The sequence below is a fragment of the Ursus americanus genome, chromosome 25 (assembly GCF_024610735.1).
Source record: "Ursus americanus isolate L20-20 chromosome 25, mUrsAme1.1.p, whole genome shotgun sequence".
Taxonomy (NCBI): domain Eukaryota; kingdom Metazoa; phylum Chordata; class Mammalia; order Carnivora; family Ursidae; genus Ursus; species Ursus americanus.
The window spans coordinates 1,920,173-1,947,237 of NC_142151.1; the positions used below are offsets into that span (position 1 = coordinate 1,920,173).

Below are 27,065 nucleotides of genomic sequence, written 5' to 3' on the forward strand. Positions count from 1 at the left end.
TGTAAGCCATCTAAATATTACAGCTTGTAACATTAGCAACAAATACTTTTACTAGTTTGTGTCTTCGTTCAAACCTTACCATAAAAGCTTAATTTTTATATGGTCAAAGCAGGTTTTCTGATTCTTTTATTATTTCAACGTTTAGGGAACTATCACTAGCTCTCAAGATTTATTTTATCTGTTTTAACTCTCTTTGGACTCGCATTTATTTTGGTGAGAAATGTGGATTTAGTTTTCTACTGAAGTTTCTCATCAATTATCTACAGCCATAAACAATGGGAAGGATCAAGTGCCTATTGGTAACTAAGTACTATGCCAAGTACACTGACATGGTTTCTTTTGTTTAATTCCCATAAAAACTGTGAAGTTTTTAAGAGCTTTCATTTTACTAATAAAAAAACTGAAATTTAGAGGGTCGCCTGGGTAGCTCAGTTGGTTGAGTGTCTAACTCTTTTTTTTTTTTTTTCTTAAAGATTTTATTTATTTATTTGACAGAGAACAGCCAGCGAGAGAGGGAACACAAGCAGGGGGAGTGGGAGAGGAAGAAGCAGGCTCCCAGCGGAGGAGCCTGATGTGGGGCTCGATCCCAGAACGCTGGGATTACGCCCTGAGCCGAAGGCAGATGCTTAACGACTGCGCCACCCAGGCGCCCCGAGTGTCTGACTCTTGATTTCAGCTCAGGCATGATCTCAGGGTCATGAGATCGAGCCCTAAGATGGGCTCGCTGTTCAGTGTGGAGTCTGCTTGCTCCTCCCGCCGACATACTCTCTCTCCTTCTCTAAAGTAAATAAATCTTTTTTTAAAAGAAATTTTTATGCTCATATTTTATTGGTTTCATAATATTTAATTCTGTAATTACTATAACAAGTACAATGGACACAAACAGGTTTGTAAAAACATCACAACTAACTACTGATGAACATATACCTTAAATGCTGAATGCCAAGTTCCGCAAAGATTGTGAGGAGTTGAGACATTTCTATTGCCTTAAGCACATCATTTATGATAAGCTGGTCTAGTAAATGAAGGTCCCATCAGAATGCTTCCAACACGCTGAGTTATGCACTAATATAATACATAGGGCTAGTCCTCCAACTACTCCTGCCACTCCTGCCTTATAATACCTATCCACCTGTTATTTTGGAGGAAAATTTTTATTATCCTGGGATTTGGCTAACGTTACAATAAATCTCAACTTATCTTGCTGAATATTGATATCTAAACTTACTCTTTCCTTCCAGGAACAGAGAGATCTTAACATATTTACATGACGTATAAAAAATACGTATCTAGGGGCGCCTGGGTGGCACAGCGGTTAAGCGTCTGCCTTCGGCTCAGGGCGTGATCCCGGCGTTATGGGATCGAGCCCCACATCAGGCTCCTCCGCTATGAGCCTGCTTCTTCCTCTCCCACTCCCCCTGCTTGTGTTCCCTCTCTCGGTGGCTGTCTCTATCTCTGTCGAATAAATAAATAAAATCTTAAAAAAAAAAAATACGTATCTACTAAAAGTTTTTTGCTTTTCTTTCTTATCTACTATGTACAACTTGAGTTAGTTTCACAGAAAATTTGTTTTGTTGCTATTATAAATGGGATTATTTTCAGTGATCTTTAAACTTCGGTATGCATAAAATCACCTAAAAAGTTTCTACTACAACTACATATTAACAGATAATGCTTTTTACAATCCTGCAGAGTTTGGGAGTGGTACACTGGCAAGAATCTGAGCTTTTAAGGTAAGTGTGCAAAGTGATTCTGATGCAGGATGTCTAGTTACTCTAAGCGGATTCATTATATTCTTCCAGGCAAAATATTAGGATATTTTGCCTCTTACTTTTTTTTGGTTGCATTTTCACACTGGATAAAACTTCCAAGGCCATGTTATCAGTATTAGGAGCTTAGGTTTAACTGTGATGGGTTATAAATTATTATTCTTTTGACTTTTACTTGTTAGCATCAAGGACTTGACATTTATATTACTGAATGAAGAGGGTGTGTTTAATTGTATGAGGAAGAGGAATCTAGGATATCTCTATCTGAATGAGCAAGGGGTGTTACCCATTTTTTTCCCCTCATTTTGGATATGTTTGAAAGTTAACTTTTCTTGATGGTTTAGAAAATTTACCTATGAATAAATCCAAATGCTTTCTGGAGCTCTTGATGGGATCCTTTTGTGACAACTCCTTCCCCCTAATTACTGGTCTCCTAAGATTTTCTACTGCACAATTTAGATTATCTTATTTTTGTAATCCATACCCCACTTCACTAAGGTTAGCAAATTTAGAGCACTATACACTTTTCAAAATGCCAAATCTGGGGCGCCTGACTGGCTCAGTCCATTAAGCATTTGCCTTTGGCTCAGGTCACGATCCCAGGGTCCTGGGATCAAGCCCCAAGCCACTTGGCTCCTTACTCGGCAGAGGAGTCTGCTTCTCCCACTCCCTCTCCCTCTGCCCCTGCTCCTGAGCATGCACTCTCCCTCTCTTACGCGCTCAAAGAAATAACATCTTTAAAAAAAAACCAAAATAACAAATCTATTATTACTATTGTTTGACTTGTAATTTCATGTTCCTTCAAAATTACAATTAAGGTTTACTTCATTTTTAATTTTTTATTTCTTTGCAAAGAATCAACCCTTGAATTTTTTTTGCATCAAAACCATCAGTTTTATGCTTATAAGTTTTTTTTCCCTTTGTTCACCTATTCAAAACAATCTTAGGTTGAATACTGCAGTAAAAAAGCAGAAATTATAGGAGCATCTGGCTGGGTCAGTTGGTAGAACATGTAACTCCTATTCTTGGGGTCATAGGTTCAAGCCCCATGTTGGGTGTAGAGATTACTTTAAAAAAAAAAAAAGGCAGGGGCACTTGGGTGGCTCGGTTGGTTAAGCGTTCGACTCTTGACTTCAGCTCAAGTCATGATCTCAGGGTCCTGGGATGGAGCCCTGCATCGGACTCTGTGCTCACTGGGGAGCCTGCTTGGGATTCTTTCTCTCTGTCCCTCTGCTCCTCTTCCCACTTGCGCACAATCTCTCTAAAATAAATAAATCTTAAAAAAGAAAAAAGGGAAGAAATTATAAAAGAAGGTTTAAGCAGATTGGGCATATGCCTTAGAGATGATTTAATGTGCCATATTAGTTGTATCAATAAAGTCATATACGATGTTATGCATGTAAAGTTATAAAAACCATTTCCACATAATAGTTTTAAGAAAATCAGATCACGTGCTTTGATTCCTGGAAAAACTGGCATGGTGGGTTGCAGGTCACAAAAACTTAAGTATAATTATAGCATACGGAATTAAGTATGCGCTAATGGGGAAATGCAATTTTTTTTGCTCATCCATGAAAATGTAATTCTTGAAATGCTATTTATAAGATCCTACTATTAGAGCATGGTGACTTTCTGTAATTATCCTTTCAAAGCATCAACCTACTTAAAAGTTATAAATATCATTGGATTCACAATAAAATATTATATATCTTATTTTGTTTTTCCTTGGTGGTACTGCAGCAATTAATTTATACTTTCTCTACAGATTTCGTTGGCAGGTGGTCAAATTATTCTGTTTCTACTAACATGTGCATCAGAAGTATTAGAATTACTGAAATGTGAAATAAGCAAAGTGAATGATTACTGAGCATCCACTATAGAAAAGGCATTACACTAGGTGCTGTGGGGTTTCAAACGGTAAGACATGGTGCCTAACACAAAAGGGCTTAAACAACTCAAAACGGAATTAAGAAATGAGAAAATATGTTAGGGAAGAAAATCCTAAAATTGGGAGAAACAGGGACAGCTTATGGAGAGTAGCATTCAAATGGGTAGGGAAGTAGAGGGGGAAAGATGCTCAAAGAAGGCATGCATTAGAGTGCACGTGGATGAAAATACAGAACACGAGGTTTATGAAACTACCACGTGCTGAAGCCGGAGAAAGCAGCACACAGAGCTCACATGTGGAGCTGCACTGGAACGACAGAGACAAATACTCTTCAGAGCTTGCTGTGTAGTGGGAGAGAAGATTCCCCCCCCCCAAAAGCAGCCTATATACAGAAGTATGCATAGGCTGATAGGAGATCTACCGGGGGGGTTCCAGGAACATTTCCTGGGGAATGCTATGAGAGAAGGAAATCTGGTTCCAGACTTTGAAAAGTCATATGAAGTATTAGGGAGTGAGGGTCACAGAGGACGGCGTGGGGTAAGGAGAATATCCATAGCGAAGGAGAGTGGGTGGCATGAGGTCCCATCCTAACATTCCAAATGAGAGTGAAGGCTGTACCACTTCCAGGAGACAGCGAATATACACTCAAAAACTCTAATGAATCATCCTTAAATAATGCAGAGGGGAGGAATCATCCGTTTGCATACCTTCTGAGCAATCATGTTACAGATCTCAGGCAGGAAGTCCTCACTGAGGAGCTTATAGAGCTGCCGTTCTCGAAGGGAGGTCCTCTCCCGAAAACTCTCAGTGACCTGTCTCCATTCTTCTTCTGTTTGGCACAGGAGCCACCAAGTGCCTTGACCTGGCCCTTGGGACCCTAATAACGAAAAGGATGGGTTCATTAGATAGATCCCACTAGGACCTTTTTTCTTATTTATTCTCATTTCTACCCTGGGTCATGATGAAAATGAGGGAATCCAAAAATAGGATTTTAAAGTTGATAATGTATAATTTTGATTATCCTGTTACTAACAACATTTACACCAAAAAATTAAGAATGCCTAATAGCAATACAAATATAACTATTGTGACCTTTGTAATTACAGATTTTAATATCCTAGAAATGTTTAAATACACTTTTTTATTCAAATGGTTTTGATTTGAGCTTCTGCAGAGTCTTCCTTGTCTCATTTATGTTGACATACTGTAAAGTGATATTACCCCCTCCCAGTTTCATGCAATTTGGATTACAGAACTGAACTCTAGGTTAGGAAACCAATACACTCGCTTATATAGCATTTTACATTACAAAGACAGCTCTCTGACAAGTTGCTCATTCATCCAAGTGTTTGGTGCCTTTTCCACCGTGCCAAGGTTAGAAGGCACAAGGGACGATCTCCAGTTATCAACGAGATGGAGAGATGGGCACAGGTGAAGTATGACGAAGAGAGAACTGAAGAAGGGCATAGAGGCTAATGAGAAGGTTATATTGCATTCATCTTAGCTGCTCTGCAGGACTCTGGAAAGTGAGCTGCCATCGTAACATAAATCAATCATGTTTACTTAATCTTTTCTAAACTCCAACAAAAGTCATTACCATTTCGTGTCTGTGGCTCAGATGCCAAAGAGTTTTCTTCCTGCTTTTCACTGAAACACAGGAAAAGGAGGCACCAATTAAAGATATGTCCAAAACTGTTCTGTGCTTCCCCCATAAGTTAGACCCAATTAATGTAAATGCCAGGACTGTGTGTTTCAAGGGGACAAAGTTAGGAGGAGGAATGACTGAGTAAAGGAACACCAGAATGTAGGTGTATTGGTAGAGAGGGGGAAAACTGATAACACAGCAACTCAATGTAATGGTAACATCCTACGTAACAGGAAAATATTAGGTTTTAAAACAGCTTTTTGGAAATCAAATAGAGCAGTTAAGTGTTAACAGTTAAATACCCCTTCCTCCCTCCCAAACTATAGGGATTCTAATGTCCTCCTCCCTGATCAGGGCTATACTGAAGCTAAGGCATATTTAGTTTAACCTCCTGTAAGGCAGCAGTTAAGAACACAGGCTCTCATGTCAGACTGCCCCTATCAAGGCTTGCCTCTTACAACATGACCTTGGAAAGTTAATAAACTTTTCTGTAAAATTGGCTATAAATAATGCCTACCTCACAAGGATGCTGAAGATTAAATTATAAAATACAAAAGTGTTCAGCACAATAGTGTTAAGCATCATTGTTGTTTGTATCCCTGAGTCATGTGGGTCACTCTCCGTGGACTTCTGTTTGCTCTCAATTATCTAGAGCAGTACTATTCCATAGAATGTTCTGTGAGAATGAAAATGTCCTGTATTGTCGCCGTCCAACATGGCAGCTATGAGCCACATGTGGCTACTAAGTACTTGAAATGTGGCTGGTATGACTGAGGAACTGAATTTTAAGTTTTATTTAATTAAAAAATATATACCTACTGTACTGGATACAGAGCTCTACAGAATAAAATCACCAGTAGAGGGTAGTACAAGTCCACATATACTTAAAATGAGTCTATATCCCCAACCTTAAGTGTTAGTACTTAACAGGGAAACGGAGATAGGTATAAAACAGCTTTCTGAATCTGTAAGAAGATGTAGATTGCTAACAAAATCCTGCAACAGATGTCCTGTGTACAGAACATGATTCCAGGGTATTTCTCACAAAACTGACAGGAGGAAAGCTATACTCTGTAGTCAAATTTCTGGAAAGTTAAGTGGAACACTGATTCTTAAATTAAAAAAAAAAATCAAATCCTGATTGATTTATTTTAATCGGATTCCTAGAAACCAATACTTCTTAGTAGTTAATAAGCAACAACAAGAAATCTGGCTCACTTCAAGCATTTGGATTTAGCAGTTCTACAATGTAGAGGGTTTGGTTTGTTCTCTGTTACTAGAAATTTTAAGAATATGACCTAACTTCCAGAAAGTATATTTATACAATTATAGGACAGATTTTCAAAATTCTTATATTAAGAATCATGTGGTGGAATTTCCTAAAAGATCATGCATAATGTATAAAATAAAATTTCCCAAATACAACAGAATCTTTTTCCTTGCTAAAGTTAAATATAAAATAAAGAGTATAAAAATGTTCAAGATCTTACTTGTTCCTTATTGTAGGAAATTATATCCTAAATTCTAAATACAATAAATCATATCTGCTACTAAAATCTGCTTACAGGGAAAGAATTAACTCCTAAACTTATATGGGATATATAATCCTATTAAAATGCTGATTATTAGTCAGGGTTAAATCAGAATTAACTTACTCTACACTCCTATGAAAAAATGTGTGGTACAACCAATTTTAAAAGTTAATTCATATTGAGCACTTTCTGTGGGTCATACACAGTTTTCAGTCTGTTACACTGTCACATTCATTATCCTGTTCAACCTAATCCTTATTATTAGCAGTATCCCTATTGTCCAATAGAAGAATAGGCTTAGAGAGGTAAGTCATGCAGACAGAGCTTCCCTAGTGCACATTCAGTAATTTCATGAGGATTCGGACCCAGGTCTCTATAATCTAAATCCCATATCCTTCCCATGGCACAAGGGAAAATCAGGGATGAAAGAACAAGTGAAATTAAGGTCCCTTCTAAGCATGCAGATTTATGACTGGCACAGACTAACACGAATGTCTTACCTCACTATAATCTCCTCCTGTAGTTTCTTCCGTTTTGGGGGTCTTCCTCTTCTTTTTCCTGTTTTCCCAGGAACAGCAGAGACATTTTTTTGTCCTTCACTTTCCCTAAGAAATAGTATATTAAATCAAAATGTTCTGTAATAGAATTGATGTGTTACATATACTTTTTAAATTAGTAACTACAATTTTTCTGGCCATGAGTTCACTAAAAAGGCTTAAATGCAGTGGTCACAGGGCAAGAGCGAGATGACTTCCTGTCTTCCCTTATTAGCATGTGCAACCAAGGAAAATCAACACTTTACAATATTAAAATCTGAGTATGAACTAATACTTCCTTAATAGTTAACAGTGCCCCCAGCAATAATGAAGCCTAAATAAAATAAGACAGCAGCATCATCCTGGGACACTATGGAAATAAGGTCTCCTCATCAGTTAAGAAGGCTCACATTTTGGGCATTCTTTAAGGTCCTTCTGGTCCTATACTGATGCAGCGGATCATTAATTCTAGTAGAAAAACAGAGTCCTCAAGAACTGATTACAAAAGGACAGCTGCCCCCATGAGTGACTGCACTGCTGGTGACTTGTAGAAAGCGGTCGGTGGTAAGGGCAGAAGGACTCCTTGAACACCTCAAATCAAGCACCTCATCTCCAACAACAGGATCTTTCGCCACTCTGATAGCAGAGGCTGTGTTATGAATTCTTTTTTATTTTTGTATGAAATAACTCCTTGCCAACTCCTGACAGGCATGCTGTTATATCTAATTCCTTCATCAGAAAAAAAAATTTGTGCTGCAAAATTCTGATGTATTTTTGTACAGTAGCTATCACAACGCTGACCTCAAAGATTATACCTGCTCAAGGAGAGTTCTCCATTGGATTTTCCTTGCACCGGGTCCTCCTTATACATTCGTGTTCCATAGAAGTACCAATAGAGTGCCCCAGAATTGTCTTCGCCCAATGGTTCCACGCGGAGACTGTCTGCATCCAAACCCTTGGTAGAAGTATAGGGAAAAGAGGTTTGGGGAAATAGGAAACAAAAGAAAACAGGAGAAAACCAAAGAAGATTCAAAATTTATAGTCATATACACCCCCTATTTTAAAATGCCTAAGCATTTTATGCGGCGTTCAATCAGGGCATATGGAACAGAGAGAGAATGGGAAACAGAGAGAGATGGTACCTTCTCTGAAGAGCAGCATATGGAAATATTTCAAATACTTCCCATCCCCAACATTGCCCCATTTTACCAACAAAACAAAACAAAAAACAAAGAGGAGTTTTGATGAACATATTATACATCTGGTTTGGATTTATGTGTACATCCACGAAAGCACGGACAATTACAACAGAGCAGAATCCAGTGCTGTTAAAAGCTTCGTCCCACGTGAGCCTCTATTGTAGCTCCATCGTAACCTACAGTAACCTCTTATTCTAGCTGAGATCCAGCAATACAGCTCCCAATTTACCCCAGGGTCTGACCTATTTTGGCATTCCCACTGCTATTCAAGAACTTGAGTTCTCAGCAAAGACCCTGCTTAAATTGCACAATGATTTTACGCCGTGTCCATGAGAGGGCTGAACTGAGAAGTCATCAACACACTGAATCATTTCTGACTGAACAGCATTAGACACTGACCTCCCTATGAGTGAAAAGCAGCAGCCCACACCCTCCGAGACAGACTTCTAAAACAGAGAACAGCAGAATAAGGGGGAAGATAATCTACATCTTCCTTCTCCAACACATTTTTTGTAATGTATGTGTACGTATGGATCTGTGTGGTAGGGGTGAACCTCACCTGCACATCAGTTAAAGTCCTCGCAGTTTTCAATAAATATTTCGGTTATGCTAAATCAAATTTTAGAACTCAGGAAATAAAATCCAGTGGCTAATTTAGTTGCAATTTTGGCTGATGACAGGGAGAATAAATAGGTGCCTCTGACTGTTCCTTTGTCAGCTGGAACTTAGCCATGTAAAGACAAAACCAAACTAGAAACTAAACCAAAATAACACATAGTCACCTGTCTAAATGTATGGCTTGGATTCCTCTGGCTATAGTGGTCATTGTATACATTTTTATTGTCAATTAACTCTGCCTTTTCTTAATATCTTCAGATTTTATACCCTGATTGCTGGCTTTTTTTTTTTTTTTTTTTTTGCTCTAGGAAAAGGGCTTGCTGGGTAAGCACCTTGAGAAGATCGAAGACATCATCTGCATCTAGCCGATAATCACAGAGGCGGTGCAGGATTTCCACACGAGTGCGAAGGGGCAGGTCTTGGAAACTGGCTTCTCTCAGAGGGTTGGGCTTCCCTTCTTCAAGCTCCCAGCGGTAGTTGATGATGTCCTCCAGGTAGCCGTGGAATGTCTGAGGCCTGACCAAATGGCCCCAAACACAAAAATACATTAATATAAAATACAAAGGATGAGTGTGAAAAGGGGAGAGAACTGATGGTCTGACAGCTGACAAATTTTAAACAGAAAGCAGGAAATAAAAAGCAGTAATAGAAAGGGTCTGAAGGCCCCTATTGAAGCTTCGTGTTATTATACCATCTATTTGGACCGAATGTTGTCAAATTCCAAAGAAGATAAATATGTTAAGAGGGTTTCTCACAGAATAGATTGCTTTACTTTAAACCACGAACAGCATATTCTGGTGAACAGATAAAAGTTTCAGGAACCAATGGTACAGATTGTAAAACGGAGGCAAGTCTTACCTTGGCTCATACAACTAAAGAGACTACAGAGTATGAATGGATAGCAGTTCAAAATTAGGTCCACAACTGAGATGGCAAATAAAAAAAGAAACTCAATGTTTGCCTAGCCTAATTATTTATATTCCAGGTTAAAAATTAATGGTCAAAAAAAGTTGTCTAGATTACAAGCAGCTACTCCAATATGCAACTATAATTTTATATTCTGTTACATAAACTTTAAGGCTTGTTGAAAAATACTGTATTCTAAATTCTGAAGATTGATTTTTTCTATAGGAAACATTTAAGACAGTTTGACGGCAACTTACGTTTTTCCTGATTAGTCCGACTGGCAAGTCTATAACTTTATTTTCATTAGTACTCAAACGTGCCTTGTATGTGATAAAATAAAGAGCTATTTAGTTGTTAGATGGTTTTTCTCTCAACTATTTTTTTAAAAGATTTATTTATTTATTTGAGACAGTGAGCAAGTGAGAGAGAGAGACAGCATGAGCAGGGGGAGGAGGAGGGGGAGAGGGAGAAGCTGACTCCTCCCACTGAGCAGGAAGCCTGATCCCTGCAGGGCTTGATCCCTGGACTCCCAGAGAGATGACTGAGCAGAAAGCAAACGCTTAACTGATTGAGCCACTCCGGCACCACCCCCTCTCAACTATTAACGAATCTGGGTACAATTTCACCTATTGTGTGATTTAAATTTTTTTTCTCTCAGTAAGCAAGGAGCTCTAAAGAAGCTATATGTCAATGTAATTTTAAAAAGAGGCATGTACCATGTTGACTGACAATCTGGGGTAGTTATATTTGTAGAAAAAGTCAGAGGAAATACTCATGGGAAAAAAATCAAAAGGGCCTTATGCAAATAATGAAACATTTTGATTTTCAAAGAGAGAAGAAACTATTTCCTTAGTATTGATACATCAACTGGGGAAAATGTGAACATGTTAGCTTATCAAAATGCAGCATAATACCTCTGACTATCAGGGCTCTCACAAATCTGATTTGACTGCAGCATTCACATTCCAAGCATGAGCACTGGCATATGAACACCTGGCTTGAACCTCAGTGGGTCTGGACTGGCTTCCTCTCTCCACTCCATGTGAAGCCAGTGATGCCCCTTCAGGAGGGAGAAGCTGGGGAAACAGTAGTTCAAACTGGCGGTAAAAAGCAGATAGTGTGGCAGTGGTGAATTTGAAAATAAAATGGGGTGTATTTTTAAAATTGTTTTTTAGTAGCAAGGAGTATGGAGATAATCGCTCTTTGGTAATAAATCCCTTTACCACATGCCTTCTATACTTTCGAATGGACACCATATACCCCAAATAACAAGGCATGTTTTTCCTGCAATAAAATAAAATATGGAATCTATGATGTTGAGATAATTTTCAGAAAGGCAGCTTCGCCGGGGGGATGTGGCAGGAGACAGGCTGGGCCAGGCGAGGGCCAGGAGAAGTTCTAATTCCAGTGTGAAGCAAAGGAAGCAGCAGCATACCAGTCCTGCAAACACTGATGTGTATAAACACTGTTGTTCTTTGTGCCCACAATCTGTCTGAAAGCCTCTGCTTGACTCAAAGAAGTGCATGTTTCAGATTCCTTTCCAATAGCCCTATTATCCTACTCCGTTTCAATTACATTGCTTTTGCTAAAGGTTTTCTTAAGTCATCTCCATACCACCTTACCAAGAGATACTTGAGGGCTTAGAATCCAAGATAATTCATTTTCCTTGTATAGAGATAAACCTCCTCATATAAATCTATATCCTTTTCTTTAAACAGCGGAAATTCAAAGGGGGAAAAAAACTTCCAAGGGCATTTGAAACAAAAAGGCTGTAGGAAGCCAAAAATCAGGCTAACACCTTCTTGGTGGTTCTTAATCTTCTATATGACATAAAGCTCTTTAAGAATCTGATTAAGACCATACACTCTCTCACTCTGAAAAATGAGCACACACAATCTTGTGTGCACTTTCAGATCCTGCTACTCAAAAGAAGCAAGGGGCACTATGCTGCTGAAGACTGCTGAAACATTCCTGACTTACAGCTCAGTCAATTCTCTCTTAAGGACTGAAATACGTCTCATCGTTCTGAAATTATTCTGAATTATAATGAAATGTCTCAACAGAATATGGTTAACAGAAAGATCAAACTAACCAAAGGCTCTGAACACATCCAGTTCCACTTCGTTTCTTGTCTGAAAAAGTCCCAAATGCTATTAAATACCATTCTTTTCCTTATCATAACTTGTGCATGAAAGAGAGGGAGAGAGAAAGAAAGAATATGTGATTATCACCTTTCCAAACACCCAAAGTTAACTATTTCTTAGAACCCACGCAATATGCTTCAGAGAATACATGCTTCCGTTGGTGAGACCAATGTTGACATGGATGGCATGACCTCAGTAAAGTACGTTAACACAAGTCTCAGCTCGCTCGAGCTGGCAGAATTCTTGACGATGCAACCTGCATTAATTGATCTGCAACCTATTCTAAATGATCACAGATGAAAAGAGGACTCTTGAGTTCTTTGAGCCATGTGTTGGTTCTCTGAGACATGAAAGGGTATCTACAGTCTACTTGCAGGGGAACAATTTAGACATGTCGTCATGGAGACCTAAATGACAAAACTACATTTCTTTCTTTGGCCACAACTATTTGTGAAGCAGATGAAATACGTGTGAACAGTTAAGCCACATGAGTACATAAGCACTGGAGTGAGAGAAAAATTTTGGTCCCACGTGAAGCAAAAACTAAAAGGATCTTTAAGAATATCTGATAAAGCGTTTTTCTTAAAGATCATAAAAAGACCCAGAACAAGAAAATTTAAATAACATCTCTGGGGCGCCTGGGTAGCTCAGTCGTTAAAGCGTCTGCCTCCGGCTCAGGGCGTGATCCCGGCGTTCTGGGATCGAGCCCCACGTCAGTCTCCTACGCTGGGAGCCTGCTTCTTCCTCTCCCACTCCCCCTGCTTGTGTTCCCTCTCTCGCTGGCTGTCTCTATCTCTGTCGAATAAATAAATAAAATCTTTAAAAAAAATTTAAATAACATCTCTTCTCTAGGGCCATATAGCGACTGCTGTACCCCACATATCCTAAAATCAATCTGACAGCCAGGATCAGTTAAAAATCAGGGTAATTTTAAATTAAAGGAAAACAGGACTAAAATACAAAACATATCTTTTAGCAGAAAAACATGTATATAACATAGATTTTATAGATGTTTATGAATGCTTATTTTGGGTAATAGAAAAGTACTAAAAGTCAACTGGAAATCAATATGTAATCATCCTTAAAGGGGATGATTCAAAAAAATACTTTTTTGAACGGAAGTCACATGGGACCCTAAATACTACTGGTATTAACTGGGAAAACTGAAGTGAGGTATAAGATGTGAAAAGGTACAAGAAGAATTCTGAACAGTTGGGGCGCCTGTGTGGCTCTGTTGGTTGAGCAGCCAACTCCTGATTTCGGCTAAGGTCATGATCTCAGGGTTGTGAGACTGAGCCCTGCGTGGAGCTCAGCGGGGAGTCTGTTGGAGATTCTCTCCCTTTCCCTCTGACCCTCCCCTGCTCGTGCACGCATGTTCTACCTCAAGTAAATATATCTTTAAAAAAATCTGAATAGCTTCTGATAATTTAAGGATGCACACTGCTAGCTCGAGAGCGACTAAAATACACATAAACAGAAAACCAACAGAGGAAATAAAGTGAAGTACTAACAAAAATAATGCAAAAAGAAAGCACTTAAGGGCCAAAAGAGGCACAAAAATCAGAAAGATAAAAGAAAAGATGCTCAATATCATCGGTCATTTGAAAACACAAACCAAACCCACAATGAGATATCACCTCACACCCACAAGGACAGGGAAAATTAAAAGACAGATAATAATAAGACTAGGATGGGGAGAAACTGGAACTCCCACATACATTGCTAGTGGGAATGTGAAATGGTGCAGCCACTTTGGAAAAGTATGCCACGTTACTCAAAAAATTAAACACAGGATTACTATATGACTCAACCATTCCACTTCTAGGTATACACTTGAGAGACATGAAAATATACATCCACACGAAAATACGTACACAAATGTGCATACGTAGCAGCATAATTTACAACAGCCAAAAAGCCTGAACAATGCAAATGTCCATGAACTGATGGATAAATAAAGTCAAAACAGGAGAATATTTTTCAGTCATAAAAAGGAATGAAGTAGTAGACTGATGCTACAACACAGATAGCCTTGAAAACATACTAAGTGAAAGAAGCCAGACACAAAAAGGCAAACATTGTATGGCTACCCTTATGACAGATACCTAAAACAGGAAAAAATATAGTTAGCAAATTAGTGGTTGCCTAGTATTATAGGTTGGAGGAGATGGGGAGTGACAACCAACAGGTATTAGGTGTCTTTTGGGAGTGATAAAAATGCTCTGGAATTAGATAGTGGTGATGATTACACAGTTTTATGAATATACTAAAAACCAATGAATTGTACTCTTAAAAAAAAAAAAGCCCAGAGGAACAAGTGGAAAACCAACTTTACCAACAACTGCATTAAATGTAAAAGGATTAAACATCGCAACTAAAAGGCAGAAATTATCAGACTCAGTGAAAAAACCCAAGACCAACAATAGGATATCATCTATAAGATACAATTTAAATATAAAAATACAAACAATAGAAGGATAGAAAATTAGGCAGAATGATAGGTAGTAGGCAGAATGAACATTAATAACAAAGTAGTTCGAAGAAGACAAAAGGCCAATTCACCAGGATACATAACAAAGCTACATGTATGTATCTAACCACAGAACCTCAAAATTCACAGGACAAAAAATGACAGAAGTAAAGGGAGAAACAGACAAATCCACAAGTATAGGCAGATATTAACATCTTTCTAATTAATATACCAAGTAAACAAAAGAACCACTGAGGACACAGATCTCAAACACCACAACGTGACCATTTATAGACTACTATATACAAAAACTACAGTATATTCTTTTCAAGTGCGTATGAAATGTTCACTATGACAAACCACAGGCTAGGACATATAAGCCTCAATAATCTTAAAAGATTGAAATCTCATAGAGTACATTATCTGAACACATGGAAATTAGAAATCAAAACATTAAGATATCCAGAAATTAAACAGCACACTTTTATAACCCAAGGATCATAGAAGAAATATAAAGCAGAACATGTTTCAAATGATAATGAAACTACAGTATGTCAAAATGTGTGGGATGCAGCCTAGCACTGCTTAGAAGGAAAGTTATAGCATTAAATACCTGAACCGAAAGGGCAAAAAGTCTCTAAAACAGTACTGTGACTGAAGAAAAAGAAGAGCAATCTATAAAGCCAAAGTAAATAGGAGAAATAAAAATAAGAAATCAATAAAGTGGAAAACAAGCAAACAGTAGGTCAAGTAAAAAGTTGGTTCCTTAATAAATGTTTGAAAAGTTGATAAACCCGCAGAAAGAATATAAAGAGGGAGACAGAAACAACAAATTATAATATCAGGAATGAAAAGCAAAGCTATCACTGCAAATCACACACATTAAAAGGATAAGAGAATATTATGAACAGCATTACAGAAATAAATTTTACAACTTAGATAAAATAGACAAATTCCTTGAAAAATGCCAAATAACTTACAAAAAAGGACTTAAGAAATAGAACACCTGGACAGACTTCATCTATTAAAGAAAGTGAATCAATAATAATCAAAACCTGGCACAAAGAAAACTACAAACCCAAAGGTTTTCAGTGGTCAGTTCTTCTGAATATTCAAGGAAATATTCTTCTTTTATTAAAATTTTTTTTATTTTATTTGTCAGAGAGAGAGTGAGACAGAGAGAGAGAGAGCACAAACGGGGAGCAGCAGGTAGAAAGATACAGGACTCGATCCCAGAATCCTGGTAACATGACCTGAGCCAAAAGCAGATGCTTCACTGACTGAGCCACCCAGGCGTCCCTCAAGGAAACAGCTGAAAGAAATCACACAAACTCTTTCAAAAAACAGGAGAGAACACTTGTCAATCCTTGCATCAAAATCTGACAAAGATATACAGAAAATAAAACTAGACCATTATTCCTATGAACATAAATGCAAAAATCCTCAACAAATTATCAGCAAATCACATTCAGCAATATGCAAAGGAGACAACATTTCATATTTACTAGTGAAAGACTGAACACTTTCCCCCTATGGTAAAAGAATATACTGAGGGGTCCATGGGTGGCTCAGTTGGTCAGGCGTCTGCCTTCAGCTCAGATCACAAGACTCTGTGGTCCTGGGATTGAGCCCCATCTTGGGCTCCCTGCTCAGCAAGGGAGTTGCTTCTCCCTCTCTCTCTGCTTCTCCCTCAGCTTGTGCTCTGTCACTCACTGTCTCAAATAAATAAATAAAATCTTAAAAACAAAATTTTACTTATTTATTTGAGAGAGAGAGAGCACAAGAGCAGGGTGAGGGGCAGAGGCAGAAGCATACTCCCTGCTCAGCAGGGAGCCTGATGCGGGGCTCGATCCCAGCACTCCAGGATCATGACCTGAGCTGAAGGCAGACATTTAACCAACTGAGCCACCCAGGTGCCCCAATAAATAAAATCTTAAAAAAAAAAAAAAAAAAAAAAAGAATACATATTGAGTCTTAGCCAGTAGAGTAAGACAAAAGAGGAAGTACAAGGGACATAGAATGGAGTGGAGGAAGCAAAGCTGTTTTTAACTGTAAAGTACATAAAAAATCATCAGGAATCTACAACAAAGCCAGTAATACTAAAAAGTGAATTCAGGAAGATTATAAAAATATGGTCAAGACACCTGGGTGGTCAGTAGGTCAGGTGTCCAACTCTTGGTTTCGGCCCAGGTCATGATCTCATGGGTGGTGATGAGCGCCTGGGTGGCTCAGGGGGTTAAGCATCTGCCTCCAGCTCAGGTCATGATCCCAGGGTTCTGGGACTGAATCCCTTCTCAGGCTCCCTGCTCAGCAGGAGTCTGCTTCTCCCTGTCCCTCTGCCCCTCCTCCCTGCTTGTGCTCTTTCTCTTTGCCTCAAATAAACAAATAAAATATTAAAAAAAAAATTATCTCATGGGTGGTGAGACTGAGCCCTACAGTAGGCTCCATGTTCAGCAGGGAGTCGGCTTGAGATTCTCTCCCTATGCCCCTCCTCCCACTCCCTCTCTAAAATAAATAAGTAAATCTTATAAAAACATGGTCAACATACAAAAATCAACAGCATTTTATATATACTAGGGAAAAATAGCTAGAAAATAAAAATTTGGGGGGCACTTGGTGGCTCAGTTGGTTAACTGACCAACTATTTGTTTTGGCTCAGGTCACAATCTCCTGGGTGGATACATGAATGCCAAGTTGGGCTCTGAACTAAGCGTACAGTATGCTTTAAGTTTCTCTCCCTTTGCCGTTTCCAGCTCATGCACCATGCACATGGGTGCAGAGGCACACTCTCTCTCAATTAATAAACACATAAATAAACTCGTAAAGTAATTCTACTTACAGTATCATCAAAAATATCAACTAGTTAGAAGCAAATGGAAATATGTCCAATATTTTCACAGTGAAAACTACAACCTATTATTGAAATTAAAGAAGATAAACAAATGGTGAAACCTATATATCACGTTTAAGGATAGGGAAATTCAACATTGCTCAAAATTTCTGTCTACGGTCCCAGCAGGATGCGTCTTTCCCCTCCCTCCAAATGTTTTTTTTTTTAAATTTATATGGAAATGCAACAAACTTAGAACAATAAAAACAATGAAAAAAAAAACACCCCTGCCGAAGATGGAAAACTTACAATCTGGTATTTGTGTAAATATAAGACCTACAGATCAATGGAATAAGGGAGAGTCCAGAAATGTACTGAATATATATGATATTCATAAAGGGGAAAAAAAGAACATTGACCTTCTACTTCACACCCAATACAAATACTAATTCAAAACACATCATAATACCAACTGCAAAAATCTAAAACTAAAAGAACACCTAGAAGAAAAATTTTCTTGACATTAAGGTAGGTCCTGATTTCTTACATAGGAAACAAAAAGTATAAAACATACTAGAAAAAACTGATAAGATGGACTTCAACAAAATAAAACCTTTTCATTTCTCAAAATACACTGAAAAACAAATGGAAAGGCAAGCTACACACCAGGAGAAAATATTTATAACTCATATATCTAGTCATCAGGGAAGTGCAAATTAAAACCACAATGAGTTACCACATTATACACGCTAGACTCAGTAAAATTAAAAGCTGGTTAAAATTAAAAACAACAAATGTTGGTAAAGATATGGAGCAACGGGACTGTTCAATATGTTTTTAGTAGGGATATAAATGTTTCACAACAGTTAGAAAATAGTCTGGCAGTTTCTTAACTATACTCTTGTAATATGACCCAGCAATTCCCAAGAAAAATGAAAACATATGCCCACAAGAACATTTGCATACAAATGTTTACAGACGCAAACTGGAAGCAACATGCAAGTCCATCAACTAGTGGACAGATAAACACACTGTGATATATTTTCCCAGTGGAATATAATTTAGACTCCCTCTCCCGGAAAAGGAACAAACTACTGATACAAACAGCAGTATCAATGAATATCACACAGACATTATGCTGACTGAAAGAAACCGGATGCAAGAGTACATACTGTATGACCCAACTCATAAAATTCTAGAATAAGGTAAAACTTAATCTACAGTGATAAAAATCAGATCAGTGATTGCCTGGGGTGCAATCTGGAGGGGTGGGGATAGATTTAATGGCAAAGGTCACCTTCTGCAGAAATGGAAATGTCCTATTATCTTGAATAGGATGGTGACAACATGGTGTATTCATTTGTCCAACAAAAGCCTGTACACTTGAATTGTGTGAATTTTACTGTATCTAAATTATATCTTAATAAAGATGAGTTTAAATGGACTCATTTCACAGAAGTATTGTAATTTCCAAAAAGATAAATAATATTTCTATAGAGGGCAGATGGGACCCCCCAAATACTAAATGTTTAAGAGTCTTTAGAGAATCTATTATAGAATGTTAGGTACATAATTAATGCCGCAAAGTAAAATTTATGATTGTTACTAGTTTCTGCTTTGAGTGGAAGCCAGAAGAAAGCGAAATAAAGACCACACTGAAGCACAAATTAGTCTAGGTAATCAAAAAAGCACTCTACTAAAAGTGATAAAAGGAAAAAAAAAACCTTTGGTGTCAAATATTATCATAATGAGCATTTAATGGAGGGTATTTTTATAGGGCTTAAACCATTGCTCAAGACACTGTTTGATGCAATCCTATCTTCACTTTGACAGCTAAGAGCAAACCAGGAGTTCCTGATTTCCAATCCCATGCTCAATTAGGTTAGGTTACTTCTCAAAGAAGAATAAGAAGGCTGCTGAGAACCAGCTGATGAATCACTTTAAATGCCCACAGTATTTTTATTGATACAGGCCCATAAAACCAACGGGCGAGAATTGCAATTCCAGGGAGAATAACAGGAGGGAAAGTATGGAGTGTTTCGACAGCCATAAAAAGTATGTTACCAACACAAAGTCTGTTACTCTCCTTTTAAGTTTATATACTGATGGGGGTAAATCAGCAAAGAAACTGCAAAGACAAAACAAAATAAACAAGAACCCATGTGTCTGCCATCAAGCTTAAGAAATAGAAAATTAGCCGTTCCTTAGATTAGTGGAACTTCGAGGATGGTTCTGGACCAGTACATTAGCATCATCCAGAACCCGTAATGTATGCAAATTCTCAGCCCCATCCCAGCCTACTGAATTAGATGGGGGGGTCAGCAATCTGTCTTTTAACGAGCCACCTGATTGATTCTGATATTCCCTAAGGTTTGAGAATCACTACTTCTCTAGCTACAGTCGTCTCCCTTCCTACCAGGTAGAATCATTTTCCTGAACTGTGTTACTCACTGCCTTGATTTTCTTTCTCTTTCTTTATGAGAGAGAGAGCTAGCACGAGCAGGGGGAAGGGGCAGAGGGAGAGGGAGAAGCAGACTCCCTACTGAACACAGAGCCTGACACAGGCCTGGATCGTAGGGCCCTGGGATCATGACCTGAGCCGAAACCAAGAGTCGGCTGCTTAACCCACTAAGCCACCCAGGCACCCCCCCTTGATTTTCTTTATAAGTTAACCACATATATTTATCCTCATTTAGTTTCCTCATTTTACATTTATAGAAACATAATCACTGGTCCATATGCTTCTGTGAATTGCTTTATTTGCTCAACATTTTTTTCTGGCTTGATTTATCCAGGGTTATGTGTATAGCTGTGATATGGCTGACCTTCAGCTCCTAGAGGCCACTGCAGTCCCTAGCCAAGGGAGCTTTCCCAATGTGGTTGCTTACTTCATCAAAGCAACTCTACGGCATCTGACAGTGAGAAGGAGTCCTGTAAGGTATGAAAGAATCAGGGGAGTATCATCCCATCAGTGTTCCCAAGTTCTATTGGTTAGGAGCAGGTCCCACCCACGCTCAAAGGGAAGGGATCACACAAAGGCACAGAGGATCCCAGAGGATTCCAGGGACTCCCCGCTCGGAGTCCAACTGCCACCATCTAGTACCCACCCATTCAGATGCAGCAGTCCTGTCTTTGGGGTTTCACATTTCACAGCTTCAGTTACCAGAGGTCCAAGCAGATGGCCCCCTTCTGACTTATCAACAGCAGCCTAATGCTACATCACTCACCTCATGTCATCATGGAGGCACTTTATCATCACACATCACCATCATAAGAAAGGTGCGCACAGAACAGGAAGACATTGTGAGAGGGCGCGAGCGTGTGGTGTGTGCATATTCACAACACTTATCAGAGCAGACTGTTCTAACTGCTCTATTTTATTGTTGTCAGTCTCTTACGATGCTTATTTTTAAGTATTTAAATTTCAGTTTTTTCTGTGCCTAATTTATAAATTAAACTTTATCATACACATGGTTCAACAGGTTCAATACTATCCACAGTTTCAGGTATCCACTGGGGGTCCTGGAACATACTCCCTGCAGATGAGGAAGGGTGACATGACTCAGGCACAACAAATTCCTAAACAGTACAAATAACATCAAGCCAAACCAAAGATGTGCTACCCGCCGAGCTACCCGGAAAATGCTTAGACGTATGTGAGAGCAAGTATCACCACAGCATAACAGAACATGTGTGGAAGTAAGAGTCCGATGACGTAGATACAGTTTTGCTGCTCAAGTTTCCTCACAGGATAAAAAGCAAATTGTACTAATGATAAAGTTCCCTTTACTTCTAAGACACTGATTCTGAATTGCGAATTGGTTTGAGATTTGAAAAACCTCTTAAAGCAGAGGTCCACAGATAAAAGTCAGGTGGCCGTGAACCTGGCTGAGAAAATATTACCTTTTAACTAGCCTCTGACTGAATTTTACATTCTGTTCAATTATGAATGTAGGGGGGAAACATCAGCATATGTATTTTTCTTGGTCAAAAGAAATAAAATATTTTCACATCACATTACAGATACCATAAACATCTCAAAATAACCATTTAGAATCATGAATACTTGAAGATTAAGATACTAATCTTCAAAAATAAAGCCTGCTGCTACAGTATGTTGATGAGTTAATAAAAAAAACACATTGCCGTATCAAAAATTTGTTTTATTAAAATTTTACTAACTGTATTTCAGTATAAGTGAATTAAATAGGATTAATACTATTTATTTTGCGATTTCAAATCATATTCTTAAATGAGGTCCACAGACTTCTTTAGAATGCCAAGGAAGCACACAGCTCAAAAACAGTTAAAACTCCTTGTTTCAGATGAAAACCTCTTTAACATTTTTCTTTTAATTCATCGATAGCATGGCGCTGTGGGTAAGGGCTGGAGGTCTAGGATTACACTGCTAGGGGCCAAATCTGTCCTATATCAATAACCAGCTGTGTAATCTTGGACAAGTTATTTAACCTCTCTGTGCCTCAAATTTGTCATCCTTAATAAATGAGTGAGAAAGGAATTTATATTAGGCATTCTAAGGATTAAATAAGAGTTCCTAAAAAACATTTACAATAGTGCCTAAGATAGTAAGGATAAGCAGACAAATATAATTCTATCCTATATATAAGGGCACAAACCTCAGTTTGGAGAACACAATTAACAAATGGAGGGGGGGGGTTGTGTGGCACTCCTGGGTGGCTCAGTTGGTTAAGCATCTGCCTTTGGCTCAAGTCTTGATCTCAGGGTCCTGGGATCCACCCCCACATTGGGCTCCCTGCTGAGAAAAGAGCCTGCTTCTCCCTCTCCCTATGCCTGCCACTCCCCCTTCTTGTACACTCTTTGCCAAATAAATAAATAAAATCTTTAAAAAAAAAAAAAAGAACAAATGGGGGTTCTATGTGCCATTTAAAGGTTAGAAGGAGTTAGTGCAAACCAAAATAGTAATCTTTTTAAGTGTTCTAAAAACAGGGGCTGGCAAACCATGAATTGTGGGCCTGAATGTCTTTTTCTTTTTTTTTTTTAAACAGCCTATAAGCTAAAAATGTAAAAAACCATTCTTTTTTAAATGATTGGGGGGAAAAAAGCAAAACAATACTATTTCATGACACGTGAGAATATTATTAAATTCAATGTACACAAAGTTCTAAAAAAAACAAAAACAAAAACAAAAAAACACACAGCCACAATCGGCCATTAAAGTATTCACAGCTTTTGCACTACGCTGAGGGAGTAGTTCTAACGGATCGTATCACTTACACAAAGCGTAAAATATTTATTCTCTAAGCCTTTATAGAAAACGTTTGTTGACCCCAGTTTCAAAATGTGCAAACCAAAGTAGTAAGAGATGGAAAGCTGCTTGAATCAGTGTCTACATTCCACTCAGCATATTTAGAAACTATGAGAATGTTTCCACATACACTGATATAATAAACTGATATTTATTAGTAGCTCAAGACTATTCTAAGGCTTCTCATAAATTATTTACTCTTCATGATAACTTTAGTGGGTACTATTATCATCTGAGATGAGGCAAGTTATGCACAAAGAAATTAAGGAACTGCCTTAGCTCCCCACAACAGGTAAATCTCAGAACCAGAAAAGGCAAGCATTCAATTGTCCAAATTTCTCTTTTTACAGGATGAGATGAAAGTCAAATTTCAGAAAGCATACATTCACTCTGACTGCTAGTGGATACCACTTGTGGGACAGAATGACTATAACTTTGGACAATTCCTTTCAATGGAAAAAGTAAAATCCATTATAGTGGTCTTTCTTGTCTGGGAGCTCACCATACAGATGTGTTCAGAATGTGACTATTCACTGAGACGTATAACTACAGACTATACAATTTTCCGTGTGTATATTATCTACCAATAATAACAAGGTGTTTTTTAAAAGATTTTTTATTTATTTGAGAGAGAGAGAGAGAGAGAGAATGAATGGGGGGAGGAGCAGAGGGAGAAGCAGGCTCCCAATGAGCAGGGAACCTGATGTGGGGCTTGATCCCAGGACCCCGGGATCATGACCTGAGCTGAAGGCAGAGGCCCAACTGACTGAGCCACCCAGGAGTCCCAAGAATAACAAGCTTTTAAAAGGCTGAGGTGAGAGCCACTTTCCAGAACAATTAATTCTGAATCTTGGGGCTGCCAGTCCCCAAATTTATTTGGTCATCCAGAAATATTTTTATTTCACCTGTATTTTAAAAACAAACAAAAACAAGTAAAAATTACTGATTATGTTTTCCACAGTACTCCTCCATCTTACAGGTGTGTTTAGCAGAATGTGGTTTCAAAAATGCTGGAAAACTGCTTACCTCCCTGCCCCAGTGCAGAACAGCAGGCTCTGCTTTTTAAGGAAGCTCTCTTCATCACTACTGGTAGGACCTGTGCTGCCACACACTGTACCAAAGAATAATGAATACTGAGAACACTGAGCTCCCTGGGCTTTTTTTCCTTCTATCCATCTGAAACTCTCATATTTTCCTTCAAAAGCAGAAAAGTCAAAGAAGTAGCTACTAGCAACAGGGAAGGGGAAAAACTCCTTTCTCTCTTCCTCATTACAACAAGTATTTGAAATTTTATGATATTTGACTGAGGTCTTTTTTTTTTTAATTAATTAATCCCTCACTTCAAAGGAAATCTTGTAGGAGTAACTAACACAATCCTGTGATAAGGAGGAAATGTATATTTATAAAAGCTGTTTTAACTCAGCACTGTGGAAGGGGAGCATGCAGTGTTTGAACTTGTCCCTGGCTTCTATGCAGTCTACAAAAGCAGAAATTGTGGAGAGGAGGCAGAAGAATAGATGACAGAATGAAACTGGGCATTTGCACACCCAGTGACTGCTAAGCCAACACAACTTTGATGAGAAAAATACATTCTGAAATACATAAATGCTATTTTTACCTCTAGGTATACTTATGTGAAAAACAGAACCTAGTCAGTACAGCTTACCCTGTACCCCATCTTTCAGACGGGGATGGGGACTCCCAATCTATACTGTATTTGGTCATTAAAAAAAAAAAACCCTGTATTTTTGAAACTTTATTAAGTTCTTAATTTTAATTCCAGTATAGTTAACATACAGTGTCATATTAGTTTCACATGTACAATATAGTGATTCGACAATTCTATACACTCAGTGCTCATTATGATAAGTGTAATACTCTCAATCCTGTTCACCTATTTCACCCATTCCTCACCTACCTCCCCACTCTGGTAACCATCAGCTTGTTCTTTCTCTATAGTTAAGAATGTTTCTTGGTTTGTTTCTCCCTTCTATCTTCATTTATTTATTCTGTTTCTTAAATTCCACATATGAGTGAAATCAAAAGGTATTTGTCCTTCTCTGACTGACTTACTTTACTTTTAGCCTTATACTCTAGCTTCATCCATGTCATTGCAAATGGCCAAGACTTCATTCTTCTAGATCTTTCCGTTGTACATTAAATCTGGGGCTGATCACTCCACGCTCGTTTAACCTGCCCGTGAGGGTCACAACAATCTTCCCCGCTCTGTGATCATTAATGATTTCAAATTCGCCAATGGAACCATGCTTCAACATCACAGTGAGAAACCGGACGATGACTCCAGAGCATGGCTTAGTAAGAACCCGCTGTTTGCCTCTCTTTTCAGTGTTCTTAATATTCTTGAGAGCGTCTGCCAAGACATTCGTGTGTACCACTATGGTGGCACAGAAAGATGGCAGAAAGAAAGGTTTCATTCTTTTTTATGGCTGAATAATATTCCATTGTATGTACACACATCTTCTTTATCCATTCATCTATCAGCGGACACTTGGGCTGCTTCTAAAATTTGGCTATTGTAGTATATATATCCTTTCCAATTAGTGCTTTTGTATTCTTTGGGTAAATATCCAGTAGTGTGCTACATCATAGGGTAGTTCTAATTTAATTTTTTGAGGATTCTCCATACTGTTTTCCACAGTGGCTGCACCAGTCTACATTCCTACCAACAGTGCATGAAGGTTCCTTTTCCCCCAGATCCTCACCAACACTTGTTTCTTGAAACATCATCTTTTTTACACTGCAAAAATTCCTTAATTTTATGTTAAGAAGAAAAAACACAAAAGGGTCTGAATTTTAGGCCTAAAATTCAGATTTTAATATTCAATCTCCCGTTCTTTCAAATCTTTGTACCTCATCTTGCTGATGTGGGAATTATTCATCTTCTAGCTAGCTACATGACCTGATAAGTAAATTGTCTGGATATCTTTCCTTCCCTATAAATGGGACCTTATTAATCTAGGAGATCACCTCATACCATCTCTTCTTTACTTCACAATGAAAAAAAAATTAAATGAACACAAGTGAAAATAGAATGAATGACGGGAAAAGGTGGCATCTAAGTTAAAAATATTCTGCAGAATATCCATTATTTTCAAACTAATTACTTTTATAGGAAACGTTATCAAAGTAAGTATACACTTTTTCTATAATTTATGGTGGAGACTAATGGTAAATATGAGAGGAATAAAAGTAAATGAGGAACAAGCTGGTTACAGTCATTTACCCCCATTTACAATGGGGCAAATCAAAACCTCTCATTGGTAATTCATATATATATATAATTTTTATATATAATTCATATATATATAATTCAAACACACACATATACTTACAGGATCCATTAAAACCAAATATGATTATCCAAAAATCAATTAATTGGTCCTTGTCCACACAAAAAAATCTATCAAAATATCCACACAATTTATGAAATATTAATAACTAAGTAAATATAATTAGATACAAGTATACATCTTACCCACTATTATTTAGTTTTGTTCTGGAAGATACAGTCAATACGATAAAAGCAACTATAGCAGACAGCCTTTAAGAGGCCCAAAATGATTTCTGCCTCTTGGTATTCACACCCTTGTACAATATCCTCCTATTAAGTATGATAGACCGTCCATACCTTGCTTTTCATCAACAGAATATGGCAAAAGGATGTCATTCCCATGATTATATCATGTAAGATTCTCTCCTGGCAGACAAGAGCTATTTTCCTGCTGGCCTTGAAGGCACAAACAGCTATATAGTAAGCGGCCATGTGGCAAAGGAACTGTGGATGACCTGTGGGAGCTGACAGCAGCTCCCAGTCAACAGCCAGCAAGGAAATAAGAACCTCAATCCTACAACTGCAAAGAGATGACTCTGCCACCAACCTGAATGAACCTGGACTTCTCCCCAGTTAAGCGTCCAGATTAGAACACAGCCTGGATGACACCCTGAGGACAGCCCCGCAAGAACTGAGCAGAGGGTCCAGATGAGTCACATGTACACTCCTGACTTATAAAACCGTGAGATGATAAATGCATTTTTTAAGCTACTAAGTTTGGAGAAACTTGTTATGCAGCAAAAGAAAACAAATACATGGATACCTGACCCGTCAAACCCTGAAAGGACTGTAGTTCTAGTCAAGGTCCTGGGTACCTTGATTGCAGTCTCTAAGCAATCCTATGTTAGACATACCCAGCTAAGCTGAAGCCAGATTCTTTTTTTTTTTT

At 38.2% G+C, this 27,065-nt stretch overlaps 1 protein-coding gene across 8 annotated transcripts in view; it reads right to left on the bottom strand.

Moving 5' to 3' along the window:
• CECR2 (CECR2 histone acetyl-lysine reader) overlaps nucleotides 1-27,065 on the bottom strand; it is a 172,351-nt gene that overhangs the window by 34,648 nt on the left and 110,638 nt on the right. For all 8 annotated transcript variants that reach the window (XM_087855469.1, XM_087855470.1, XM_045775070.2 and 5 more), the window contains 5 exons: nucleotides 9,520-9,703; nucleotides 8,186-8,325; nucleotides 7,335-7,439; nucleotides 5,255-5,304; nucleotides 4,365-4,534 (listed from right to left, as the gene is read on the bottom strand). In XM_087855469.1, the coding sequence (XP_087711595.1) occupies nucleotides 4,365-4,534; nucleotides 5,255-5,304; nucleotides 7,335-7,439; nucleotides 8,186-8,325; nucleotides 9,520-9,703 (649 nt within the window). The remainder of the gene's footprint in view (nucleotides 1-4,364; nucleotides 4,535-5,254; nucleotides 5,305-7,334; nucleotides 7,440-8,185; nucleotides 8,326-9,519; nucleotides 9,704-27,065) is intronic.